The sequence below is a fragment of the Lineus longissimus genome, chromosome 10 (assembly GCF_910592395.1).
Source record: "Lineus longissimus chromosome 10, tnLinLong1.2, whole genome shotgun sequence".
Taxonomy (NCBI): domain Eukaryota; kingdom Metazoa; phylum Nemertea; class Pilidiophora; order Heteronemertea; family Lineidae; genus Lineus; species Lineus longissimus.
In genome coordinates, this window is record NC_088317.1 from 619,667 (window position 1) to 632,723 (window position 13,057).

The 13,057-nt window shown below is 43.7% G+C and overlaps 2 protein-coding genes across 7 annotated transcripts; one reads left to right on the top strand and one right to left on the bottom strand.

The window, feature by feature from the left end:
* The first annotated feature begins 3,463 nt into the window (after window positions 1-3,463).
* Window positions 3,464-8,312, top strand: LOC135494479 (monocarboxylate transporter 13-like). 6 transcript variants are annotated; one of them, XM_064782510.1, is made up of 6 exons: window positions 3,464-3,502; window positions 5,125-5,777; window positions 6,035-6,178; window positions 6,448-7,185; window positions 7,503-7,737; window positions 7,941-8,312. In XM_064782510.1, exons 2-6 carry the CDS (start codon window positions 5,579-5,581, stop codon window positions 7,987-7,989), a joined length of 1,365 nt encoding a protein of 454 aa, XP_064638580.1. In that variant the 5' UTR covers window positions 3,464-3,502; window positions 5,125-5,578; the 3' UTR covers window positions 7,990-8,312. The 6 variants fall into 6 exon arrangements, with proteins under 6 accessions (XP_064638580.1, XP_064638577.1, XP_064638578.1 ...); XM_064782507.1 differs by having other exon boundaries at window positions 3,473-4,728; XM_064782508.1 differs by having other exon boundaries at window positions 3,473-4,724.
* A 1,086-nt stretch (window positions 8,313-9,398) lies between these two features.
* On the bottom strand, window positions 9,399-13,002 carry LOC135494485 (ras-related GTP-binding protein A). The gene is made up of 8 exons (XM_064782518.1): window positions 12,854-13,002; window positions 12,014-12,113; window positions 11,770-11,836; window positions 11,306-11,528; window positions 10,968-11,063; window positions 10,732-10,854; window positions 10,268-10,475; window positions 9,399-9,993 (listed from the first exon to the last, which is right to left on the bottom strand). The coding sequence occupies exons 1-8, from the start codon at window positions 12,863-12,865 to the stop codon at window positions 9,902-9,904; spliced, it is 921 nt and encodes a 306-aa protein (XP_064638588.1). The 5' UTR covers window positions 12,866-13,002; the 3' UTR covers window positions 9,399-9,901.
* Window positions 13,003-13,057: the final 55 nt, after the last annotated feature.

Below are 13,057 nucleotides of genomic sequence, written 5' to 3' on the forward strand. Positions count from 1 at the left end.
TGCACAAAGAGAAGGCTGCAACCGTCTCTGTATTATGGTTTCGACGTAAAACAGTGATAAAGGGTTTTATTTATAATGTCAAGCCAGATCCTTGGGAGGAGAGAAAGTTCATTCTGTGGCAGAGAGGGAGATTTAAACTTGACAGTATGATGTCGGAATACAAATTTACGTCCGACGACGACTTGTTCGTGTTTGAAAAGGATAAACCAGACGTGTTATTCACCAGATTAAGGTATTCTAACAACAACAGTTTATTAACAACATTCGTAAATCTGGCGACAATCGACGGAAAAGGGACCTACTACCAATGGTTAGAACCAGAACAAACCCTGGCTTTTATTCGTATCAAAGATAACACGTCCGTGGTCATTACTGGTGTTAGGTTGTCATGCATCCCGCAGAGCCACCTGAAGTTTGCTGGTTCGTTCACACAAGTCATCAGATATGATTTACAGCAACGCATCACAAGCGCTTCATCGTCAAAAGGGAAGTTTGTAAAAATTGGGAAAGAGGGAGAGATTTTACTCTTCAATTTGAAATCAAATAAGGGCCGTGAAAATGAAATGTTGACGATCATCAGCGCCAGGTCCTATGCTGTAAAAATGGTATCAGCATGACATGGAAACCTTGGCTTTGCCTTGATCAGGATATCAGGAGTCCATTGTCTCCCCCAAATGTTCCACCTCCCAAATCTCTACCGTGCTTCGAGGTCAAGACCGAGTCCATCGGATTCTGAAGTGGATGAAAATTATCATTAGAAATCAAACGATGATCAATAGGCGTAGTGGTCTAAAGCTGAGGGTCGACTTGGTTTCGGGTTGAGAGCGACTTCGAAAGCTGATGGGTGAGAGTTCGTACAAGCAATTCGCGCCATCGTTCAATGGTCATTTATAAAGCCTTCCAAGACGATGCCTTCTAATTTGGGTGGAAGGCAAACGGACACTTCGAATCAATTTGTTTTTTCATGTACTTACTTTCAACGGGACATGGTATCTCTGGTAGGGGCTGGGCAAGTCCTCGCAGACACTCAGCCACTTGCTTCTCACAATCATTCCCAAAGATATGCCCCACAACACAAATAGGTTCCCACACGTACGGACACGCCCGCTCGCAATCTGACGGGAGAATGAACACATTACGCCGACCCGTATTTAGTGGGTGGGTTGCGTGGGGGAGGGGGTGGGGGGGGGGCTTTGGCAAAGGTTATTACATAATATTAGAAAATGAGTGTCGAAATATAAATATTTAATTAAAGTTTTTGACCAGAACTACTTCTTCTTCAATGGCCTGATCATGGAGGTTCGAGTGCAGAAGAAACAAGCAGTGTCACTGTAAATCATGATGATGAATCTTACCTTTAACTCTCCCGCTTCTGCCAGAATCCACAATCATGAGAAGTAAGATGCTCACTGAAAAGGGAGATCAGGACCACATAGATCAGTCTGTCACTTCAGCAAACCCATTGTACACGTGTACACGCACACAATTGAATTCTTTATTCATAAACAATTGATTAAGTCCACGCAGGTCGTTGAAAACCATATCGATCCCGCTGGAGATGCAATGGGGTATCAAGCGGGTTTAACCCAAAATGGAAGCTACTTCTGTAGACGAAAGGGAGGCGGGCATCATTGACACTTTCGTCTCCGTAGGCCGCTCCAGCATTGCCCTAAGCTTTCAAGAAAGAAGGGAAAACGCGATCTTACCAATAAAAGTTCCGCAACATGATATAATTTTCGACATCTTTGAGCCGTCAGATGTTCCGATGCTGTCCTCAGTTGTAATGCGACCAGGATGCCGTTTTTGAGGCCGTGTTACGTCCTGGCAAGAGTGCACACTCCTGGCCTGACCATGAACCAATGATGATCTGCCTCTATCATCACCAAGGCCAATGCACTGGCTGAATTGATTAACGGCCACTGATGGTTTGAATAGACAAAGAAAACATGAAGTATCAAGTTCGCATTACGCGTTGGGAAATTTGGCGGAAAAAGCATGACGTCGCCTTGCTCCTATTTATACCTCTCAGTTGATTGAGGCCTAGCCCACTACACAGTCTATTGTCTTGAGGCAAAGCCTGCTCGCACCAAGGCCTTGGTGCGAGCGTTGCCTAAATTCCCGGGAATTGTGCGAGCGTTGCCTAAATTCCCGGGAATTTAGGCCTTGGTGCGAGCGGGCTTTGCCTCAAGACAATAGTCCTACTGTGTTATCACAGGGGTTATCAGGGCTAAAATTGCTAACATCGACCCCAACAAAACAACGTTCACGGTGGTCGATGGGCCTAACCAGGGAAGGATGTGTGCATTGCGAATCATCCATTCGGATATAAGGTGGACATAAGCCAGCAAACACTTTCTTCTCGCCTAAAATATAAACAATCTGAATGATGTTTCTGGAACGCACATAAAAAGTCGGTCAACAAAAGATGAATCACACGATTTTATTCACAACTCGCAATGCGCAATTAGCGGAAGGACATCTACTTGATTCGGAATATCACCGCAGCAGCGTCAATATGATTGTGTGCGAGGCATACATGGTAGGCCTATATGCGGGGATGAAGTATAATTGACACACTTATCAAGTTCACTGTCGGCCTTATATACCGTACATGTAATTTGTAATGTTTTTCATCAGTTACCGTTAGTCAGTAGGCCTAGCTGGTACTTTCTACATGCTCATAGCTTTTTCTAAGTAAGTAAGCCAATTGGACTGAAACTGCATCATTCTTGTTAAATACACCTAATTCACAATTCTAGAAAACTTATAATATTTCAAACGGAAATTACCATTCAACCAGACCACGCATTCATCTCAAACGATTGCAGGTGCGCGACCCGAATCCATGCGTTTAGCAAATCGACTGGCAAAAATCAATAAAGCCTAATTATACGTTTCGAACACAAGATGTCTCTCTAGTTTACGGTGGCCCATAGAGGACATGCGTTTATTTTCAATATAATAGAAAAAAATTTTTTTACAATGCGTTTTTTTTCTCTCGAATTATAACCGCCGTCGGATTTATTTCTCACCGCCGAAAAAATAATTTCCACCGCCGGGTAAAAAATAATAATTCCCACTACCGCGGTGGAAATTAATATCCACCGCGGTGGAAATAATATCCACCGCGGTGGAAATAATATCCACCGCGGGAGCTAATTCGTTACTAATATTGGCACCGGGTGGATATTATTTCCACCGCGGTGGATATTAATTTCCACCGCGGTCGATATTAATTTCCACCGCGGTGGTGGGAATTATTATTTTTTACCCGGCGGTGGAAATTATTTTTTCGGCGGTGAGATATAAATCCGACGGCGGTTGTAATTCGAGAGAAAAAAAACGCATTGTAAAAAGAAAATTTTTCTATTATATTGAAAATAAACGCATGTCCTCTATGGGCCACCGTACTAGTTTGATACTGGTAATTGATTCAGAAACGCGTAAACGTCACCAGACTTAGATGCAATGTCGGACTGGCCGGATCTGGATACAGCTTGTGGTAAAGTCGGATTTGGCATTCGTTGAGGAAGCCGTGGCCAGTATGGCGAGGAGAGAGATACACGAATTCCTCACTGCGGCGAGTTAGAAGTAGCAGACGAACATGTGGGCTGTGGGCTTAGTTGTATATACATGTATATATATTACTAAGGGGATATCATTTGAGGGAAATCTGATACCATCGTTGCTGGATAGGGCCCACCTGGATTTCTTTACGAATGCCGTTGATATTGCTTGGTCACATGAGCGATCAAGTACCGTATTGAGCAGCAACTATAGGCATGATACTTCATGGGTTTGCTCAAAGGTCACATCAAATATAAAATTACCATATTATCATTGATTACTAGGCTATATTATGACATATTACTCGCCCAGTGCAACAATAATTGATTATGTCGGCCTGCCTCATTGGCTGGCCCGTTACCAGCTTCACCTTATTATCTAGCTAATGCCATAGACCAATTATTTTTCCGCACTTTTTCCACATTTACACATTTCCTTGGTAACGCTGGTTGAGATCGATAGGGTATAATCATGGTGAGTTGGTCAAACAACAGCTGGTGTGGAAATTTCATTAACGCCCAGAGCACCACATTTCTCGAGGGCATTCCGATTCGAGGAAGAATTTCCGGGAAATGTCATCCATATTTTCGAGGTCATCTCGCTATCCCAGGAAAATGGCAAAACTCTGCATTAAAACCACAACTAACGTACACTTGCATACGTCTCTTTGCTTATCCAACTAAAATTGCACTGAATGATAATTTTTTGGGAAACTGTTGAGTCATTCATACCCGAGAATATAGGGGGGAAAGTGAGAAGAAAACGTCCTGAGGGGTTAAATCGAAAACAAAGAACATGACATTACTTTTTTCGATCAGTTGTTTAATTAACATGCAAATAGTCATTCGATCAGATTACTTCCTGTGTTCACTGTACACGCAATGTTCCATTGTCCTAATAAGACATCAGCTGATTATCCGTCTCGGCGTCTATCACGAAATGCATTGTTTCAATACCTACTACCCCACTCCATCCTGAACTTCAGGCCGCCGACACCACCGAGCTCAGTAGCGTGTGCGAGGGGAGGATACGCACTCTGGTTTTTCGAGGATAACCCTTCCCACGTGTCCGTACTTTATCTTCCAAATCGTGACGATTCTTTGCACTGACCATGCCAAGTAGCAATTGGGAGGTTTATATTTTGACCGAGAACGATAGTGGGTTTGTACTCAGTGGTATAACGGAATTACTAGCATTTTGTATATGTTTCCTATATCACTGCTGATATATTAGGTAACGTGTACGATGCCATTGTTCCATTGTTGATTCGTGGATTGCGGCTTGATTGTCTCGAATGGTACGCTTACAAGGCCACTCAGTACATGTGTATAATAGTAATACTGATATACGTGACTGTGTCGCCAAGTTTCGGGGGTTTGTTAAAGCCGCAAGTCATCCGATGAGTTGACGACTCATATTCGTACTCGCTTCACCTGAACTTCACCAGTGCTTCGTCCTTTCCGTCTTTAACTCTTCTCTTGAGTTGGTGAAATTTTCACCAAATTTGGGCGCTTTAGAAATGTCATATTTGATTGATTGATTGATTCATCATTTCAGGATCATTTCGGACTAATTCAACGCATTTGACCTGAAAACATGGTCGCAAGGTCACTGGACGCAAAGACGACCCACGTGGTTTGGATTGCTTGTAAGACCACTGCGGGACTTTCTCTAACATGTCTGAGACTGTCGCCTCATCTTCTGTGATAAGAGGATGACAGACAAGGGTCGTCTGCGGTGCTGTATTATAAATAGACTCACATCAGTTACGTGTTTAGGTAAAACTGGCTCGTTCTCTACTGACACTTAGATAGGGTACCCCACCATCCATCTTTACAGATCTTCGGTATTCCTTGCAACGTATGAAACGAACTGTCGTGGAAATTCTGATCTCCACATTCCTACAGCCCGGTGGATAAATTAATAAGGTCTCCCGTTACCATGGTTACTGCCAAAATCTATTAAACTCTCACAGTAACAATATCTGAATCTTCCCGAGCACGTTAAGACAATGTCCGCCAAAATGCTGGGGAACCTCTTCCAGTATAGATACGTCTTACTGGTCACGTGCTTCACTCATATGGCGATCTTAGCAGCAAATCTATACTCTGTCGGCATATACTACGTCAGTTGGATTGACGAGTTCAAGGTCGGAAGTGGAATGACGTCATGGATTGGAGCCGTCCTCATTGGATCATTGACAGTTGTTGGTAAGTTGAATTTATATACCGACTTAGAGTCCAGCACGAGCCACTATCGACTTGCAAGCCTAAAAGAAATCGGGTTGCCTTGGCATCGGCAAAGGCATCAGGTTCATGTATATACATGTGCATGAATTTGACAATCGAAGGTTTATAAAGAAAGTCATGTCATGTCTAGGACTAACGTGAAGGACTGATTGCGGCCGCGGAATGTTATTTGTCTACCGCTTCCCTGCATCATGCAGTTTCTTGGCATTTTGTTCCAGCGCCCTTATCAGGCTACATGACCGGGAGACTGGGGTACCGGAAGACGTGTCTCATTGGTGCCGTCCTATCTTCCTCGGGAGTCCTTGGATCGGCATTCTCAACCAATGTCTATACACTATTTGCTCTCTACGGACTCGTATTTGGTATGTGCCCTGCAGACGACCCGATAGAAGGGCTTTTGATATTGATCTTAACTGTTATTGATAGACCCCCCCCCCCCCCGCATCACACACATATATGTATATATATATATATCGTAATACTCTAACCCTTAAGAAATAATGGACAAAAAAACTTGTACTTACAAAATTAGGTTTACCAGAGGTCTATTGTTACTAGTTCTGGATACTGCCAGACCAAAACAAATCATGCAGACACAGCAGCTAACTGAACATATCCTTCCCTGTTCCAGGTTTCGGTATGGGCATCACCTTGGTTCCATCAAGCACCGCCGTGGCCTTCTACTTCAAGAAACGTGCCAGAGTCTTATCAGTAGGGCTCGTCACCTGCGGGAGTGGATTTGGGGCTTTCCTCATGCCCTATGTCATCAATGCATGTCTGGCAGAGTACGGGTGGCGAGGAACTTTACTCATCAACACTGGCATTAACCTCCACCTGTTCGTTACTGGAGCTTTGATTAGGACGCCACCAGAAATGATACGCGAGGAACTGGCCATGTGCAGGACATCGTTTCGGAGGATGGGCTTTGTTTTGCTGCTCATCCACCACAGCCTCGTTGGGGCCGGGATCTCCATAGTCTACATCCACATCAGCGCCATGACAGAGTATCTGACCGGAGTCTCCCGAGAATTCAGCAACTTGATCCTCTCCGCCATAGGCCTGGCCAACCTCTTCGGCCGGGTCTTTACCTCCGCTATCGCCAACTGTCGCTGCCGGGGGACGGACCCTCTCATCATGTCCTACTGCTTCTCAGCCTTGATGGGAGTGACCGCCTTACTTCTGCCCCTCCTCTCCTCCTACGCTATGGTCGTAACCTGGGCCATATCCTTTGGCTTCTTTTTGGCGCCAAATACGTCACTCGCGCAAATCGTTGTGTTGAACTTTGTAGACATTAGCGAAGTGAATGCTGGGTTAGCCTACGTCCTGTTATCACAGACGTTTGGGTATGTGAGCGGACCACCCATAGCAGGTATGTGCAGGACCATCAGGCCAAGCAATTCAAATAACCACTCCCGTATGCGAATGACGTATCAATTTTAAGTATGGCGGCTTCACCAATTCCGCTAGTTAGTCTTGGTCACGTGGATGCGCATCACTTTTGAAGCCCTAATTGGTCGTAATTGTCCGAACCGTCACGAAAACATCCGAGGACAACTGAGGTCGAATAGAATGAGTGGATCAGTGCTATTTTCGACGGAAGGTCCAGCAGTAGGCGGGGTCACAAATGACAGGAAAGGACCCCTTCCGAATGATTTTCCTTCTGATCTCGATGTTTGTTTTTTCCAGGGGCTCTTTATGATGCGACAGGTGACTACGGCTGGTCATTCTATCTGGGCGGAGCCTGCATCCTGGCTGGAGTGTTCATCTTTACCTGGCCTCTTATTGTCCACTGCCGGCAAGGGAAGGATATAATTGTTGAAGAGGACATGAAAGAGTCGCAATATCTCGGGTCCCATCTTGGGCTTGGTAGCGCGATGCTGGTTGGAAGCCATGTTAACATACCTGGAGACGACCACGCTTCGTAAGTTCAAAGTTGAGTTACATTTGGCGATGACTGCAATGTTAGGGAAGATGTCGCAAGGCAGGCGTATCCGCTTTTGATAGAGAAAATAGCTATTCTTAACCAGGGTTGGATAATGACGTTAATGATGATTGTATACTGATGATGATACTATGATTTGTGCGTTAGTTTTTCAGCTATATGATTCTTTCGTGTTTTTGCAGTGAGCCAATGGTGAATGGCGTCAAGACAATCAGGCCAGGAGAAATCTAGGGGACAATTGGCACATTTACATCCAAAATAATTATACGATAGTAGTCCGACCCGACTCAGATCAGAAGGAAATCTGTGTTAGTTTCGTGTCATGGTGGTGGAGGTACTGGTGCATTTTCCTTCAAAGGTTATGGGTTTTTTACATGATTGTTATTTTAATAAACGGATGCATATTTTAGATTTTTCTGTGTAACTTTACTTTCTCAGGAATGCTTGTCTTTTGGTCCTTCACGGATACTTCAGATACAGAAAATGGAATGCCTCATCATACCACCGTCACGCCGTACAGATTAATCCAAATTGTAATCTATTGATAAGCTGACAGGTCCATGTAAAAGGTCAGATAACCGTCGCCAAGCAAGAGGTCAGTCGTCAGTCTCTCATTGGAATACGAGGACTGTTGACCTCCGAGAGCATGCCCACTCAATGCTGAGACATCACTCACATATAAGTACAGTCTCCTCCAAGTTGGGAATCCTTCCTGAACACACCCCGTCTCCAGTATCAGGACAGTCTCTCCCAAGGAATACGAGACTCTATTGCTCCCTCCACTATTGTGAGCACCACCAGCCCATGAAACCCAGGGACAACACTCATATCACAACTGTTTCCTCCAAGTTTAGAATCCTTTCCTCTGTCCCCAAACACGAGGACAATCTCATTCAAGGACTTCTATTTCCATCATAGAGAGCACCACGAACCAACTCCTGAGAACGTGCTCACATAAGGACAGAGGACAGTCTCCTCCGAGTTGAGAATCCTTCCTGAAGACATCCCGTCTCCAACATGAGGACAATCTCTCCCAAAAACACACGAGAGAGCACCATCACCAATCCTATCGCGAGACATCACTCACACGAGGACAGTCTCCTCCAAGTTGGGAATTCTTCCTGAAGACATCCTGTCTCCAACATGAGGACAATCTCTCCCAAAAACACACGAGAGAGCACCATCACCAATCCTATCGCGAGACATCACTCACACGAGGACAGTCTCCTCCAAGTTGGGAATTCTTCCTGAAGACATCCTGTCTCCAACATGAGGACAATCTCTCCCAAAAACACACGAGAGAGCACCATCACCAATCCTATCGCGAGACATCACTCACACGAGGACAGTCTCCTCCAAGTTGGGAATCCTTCCTGAAGACATCCCGTCTCCAACATGAGGACAATCTCTCCCAAAAACACACGAGAGAGCACCATCACCAATCCTATCGCGAGACATCACTCACACGAGGACAGTCTCCTCCAAGTTGGGAATCCTTCCTGAAGACATCCCGTCTCCAACATGAGGACAATCTCCCCCTAAAACACGAGAGAGCACCATCACCAATCCAATCCTGAGACATCACTCACACGAGGACAGTCTCATCCAAGTTCGGAATTCTTCCTGAACACAGCCAGAGATTTGTTTTCAATGTTACTTTTATTTACATGTCAGTTATATACACTTTACATCACTTTTTACAATCACCAACCATTTTGGATACGTTACAATTTGTACCGAACACCAGGATTTGGACTCTATTTGGTTTCAGCAGACTTCATTACACCAGCAGAACCTACAGAGACAATGCCTCTGCAAGTTCAGTCTGTCGGTTTAATGGGTCAAAACAGAGGGCTCTCTGCTGATTCTAATCCTGTCCAAATTTAGAAAATACTCAATCAGCTTAAAAGACAGTATCGATTTTTAATTTTTACTCTTGAATTATGACAGTGAATTAGCTCATCACATAAGACTTAACCATCTTAAATAACTAACACTAACAGAGGTCCACCCATATGTTTACCTGCTTCGTCCTCAAGTCATCCATTCACAAATTGAGCCATAAAGGTTCCCCAAAACATCCAATTACTTTCAATCCCTGGTCAATGTTAAGCCCACTCAGAGTCAGATTACACAGACGTCGTTATCGTGTTCCAAGCTGTCCCTGATCTATCCGCTCCAACTTCTCAAAGTGTTTCCTTGCATTCTTGATGTTGATTAACGTGGCAGCAGACGCTGGAAGAACAGAAATGTCAACATTAACTCACATAATCACTTTCTCTCATCCGAATCATGCAAAATGACCAATTCATTTCAGTAGAGGTTATACCTGGCATCAGACACTAACACCGCTATCATAAATACTCGTGTGAACTCAACTTGTAGGCAGATGTCTCTGAAAACCATATCCCTCTTTACAGGAAAACAGTTTATGGGTCATACCATAAAAGGTTTGTAAACATGTGATTCAACAGCAGTCAAATGCATCCAGGATGGTAGTGGTACTCACGGATTGTCGGGTCAGACATGATGACCATAACGTAAGTGTTCGATGTGAAGATATCAATGAAGGCGGCGAAGCTGGCATTGCGCACTTCCATACTCTGGAACGACGCAGCCAGTTTACTGCAGCTCAACTTGAATTGTTTGATGATGTTACTGATCTTCTCAAACCTGTGGATGTCACGGTGAGGTTTACGCTGGCAGTGTGAGATCACCTGGAAGAGGTCGACACAAGAATATAACAAAATATCAAAGCAGCTGCAACACGTTCTACAAATTCTAAATCTGTGGGCTTTTGCCTTTCAGTTAGTTGTAGATGGTATCTTCAAACTGATCTAATTCTTGTCAATGATCAACTGCCTGGAGCCGATGACCATCAGAATGACCAACATACTGAACACTAGCCGAATGATGAGAAAATCACAAGCACAACCTAACCCATGGACAGACTGTGAAATCTTGACAACTTACCAGAAATGTTGCCCTCTCAAAGAGCAGCACTTCGTCTGCGTCTATAATAGTGGCAAAGTTTTTCAAGTTGACCTCGAGTTGTTGAACATTCGGAATGAGGAGGTAAACAATGCAGGACCAAGCCTGAAATGTGGAAAGGAAATTTTAAAATAATTGTACATTGAGATGACATGATAGAGAGATTGTAGGTAGCGAGTTAAGGTAGGACAGAGTAGCCAGTGTGGGTATTGGCTTACCTTGTATAAAGTCTCATCCCAAATACTCGTTGCATAACACGTACAATCCAATGGTTTGGATAATCTCTTCAGGTCCTCCTCTCGTTCTCTGAAGATCTGTCCAACAAGGAGAAATGACAGCAGTTAGATTACAAAAGTTCGAAGAGACGAAAACACACAGCAAATAACACAAATATTATAGCAAGGCTTTGGTTTACAGTTTAAGATTTTAAGATATTCCTCTACAATGTATTTTCCTGTAATATCTTGACTTTCACTTTGCAGGCGGTCTAAATGTCTTTATTTTTCAAAAAATTCAAATTACAATCAGATTTGGCTGTGTGTGGGCCCAAACTCACAATTTCTCTCTGATCCTCCTGCACCAAGTCCATCTTGTGAACAAGACAGAAGACCTTCGCCTCTGGAGAGTTCTGTAGAATAGCCTCCAAACATGACTGGTAATAGTGCATATCTTTCTCTAGTTCACGACTCTCCACATCAAACACGTAGATGAGCACTTCCACATTTCGGAAGATGTTATCACGTTGGCTGGCAAAGTAGTTCTCCATGAACGCCTCCTGACTGAATAAGAAGAAATGACAGCACTTACAGAAGTGGCAACAAGCTATAAATATACCACCATGTTGTTCAATGACCTAGAAAGCAACTATGACACAAAGAAGGAAGTTATTAGTATCTGGCATAACTGGCCTGAATCCTCTATACAATGAAGATCTTCAACCAGTATCTGCTTAACCCAAGCTTTAGATGATTAACCTTGTACTAGTTCCTGCTTCTTCTCGTGAAGTGCGTCTATACTCACCCTCCACAGTCCCAGAGGTTGAGGACCAGGTTGCCGAGGAAGCGCACGTGACAGTGTTCAACATCAACTGGAAAGGGACAAAAGTCGCATGAATTAAACGAGATCCACATAATGAGCTGATGGTCAGAGAAAGCAAGAGTAATATTATATTCCAGACTTACTTTTGGATAGCATCTTTAACTAAATGATAATCTGTTTCCTATTTGACCTCACCTGATCTCATGAGATTGCTGCCCATACTTACTTGTAGCACCAAGTCGTCTAGTATCTCTGGCGATGAAGTTAGCGAAGATGATGGACCTCATACTTGTCTTTCCAGACCCACTCTTCCCCATCAGCAACACCTTCAATGAAATGAAGGACAGATGTCGACATGAAGGGTTTGAAATTTACAATTTCAGAATTGAGACACTCCATTTTCTGACATTTATGGGGCCGTGGCCTACCCTCAAAGATTTATCACATGCCTTTCCAGCAATGTATGTAGTGATGACAGTATCATGTAGGAGCCAGTTTTCGCGGGTCTTATCACTAAGTGCAGATTTACTAGCTTCCAGCGATTCCATACACGCAAAAGCTTATTTATTACGAAATTTGAGATCAATAACGAAATATCTGGGGTGCTGCGTGGATGTTTTAAGCGTGAATTAATCTTGAAATCGCTCACTGAAAGATCGATGCAGACCAAAACAAATCCGAAGCGGCTCCCCCATTTTCGCGGGGTATTGCGCATGCGCGACTGATTGTTGTGTTTCTGTGTCGTGTGCATGATCCTAGGTATTGACCCAGTGTTTTGAACGTAATTAGAGAATTGCTTGCCTGTTTAGGACGCATTTTGGGCGCTTTCTTTGCGGAACGAAATGAAAATCAAAAATCAGAAAATTTCTTCTCTGGAAACGAAGTGACGCGCGAGAAAACGGGAAAAAACGGGTTTTCGCGAAATTGGGGATGACTCGAAATTGGGGAGCAGCACCATACATTACATGTAGGCCTACACTACAGTAAACACTAACCATACACTATATAACACTAAAGGTACGGCTGTTATTTTCGAGTTACATGAGAAAGTCACCAATTTTTTCACCTTTTTCTTCATTCTGAATGATTAGTGATTATGTGTAGAATTCAGAGACACAATATGTTTTCTCTCAAAACAGCAAATTCGAGTTAAATCGGGTTAAACTTCATAAAACGACCAACAGCAAGTGTATGACATGTCCGAAATCACATGATTTTCATGTTCTCCACACAGTTGCCCGTCGTGAAATATCGTTTCAACCCTGTCATG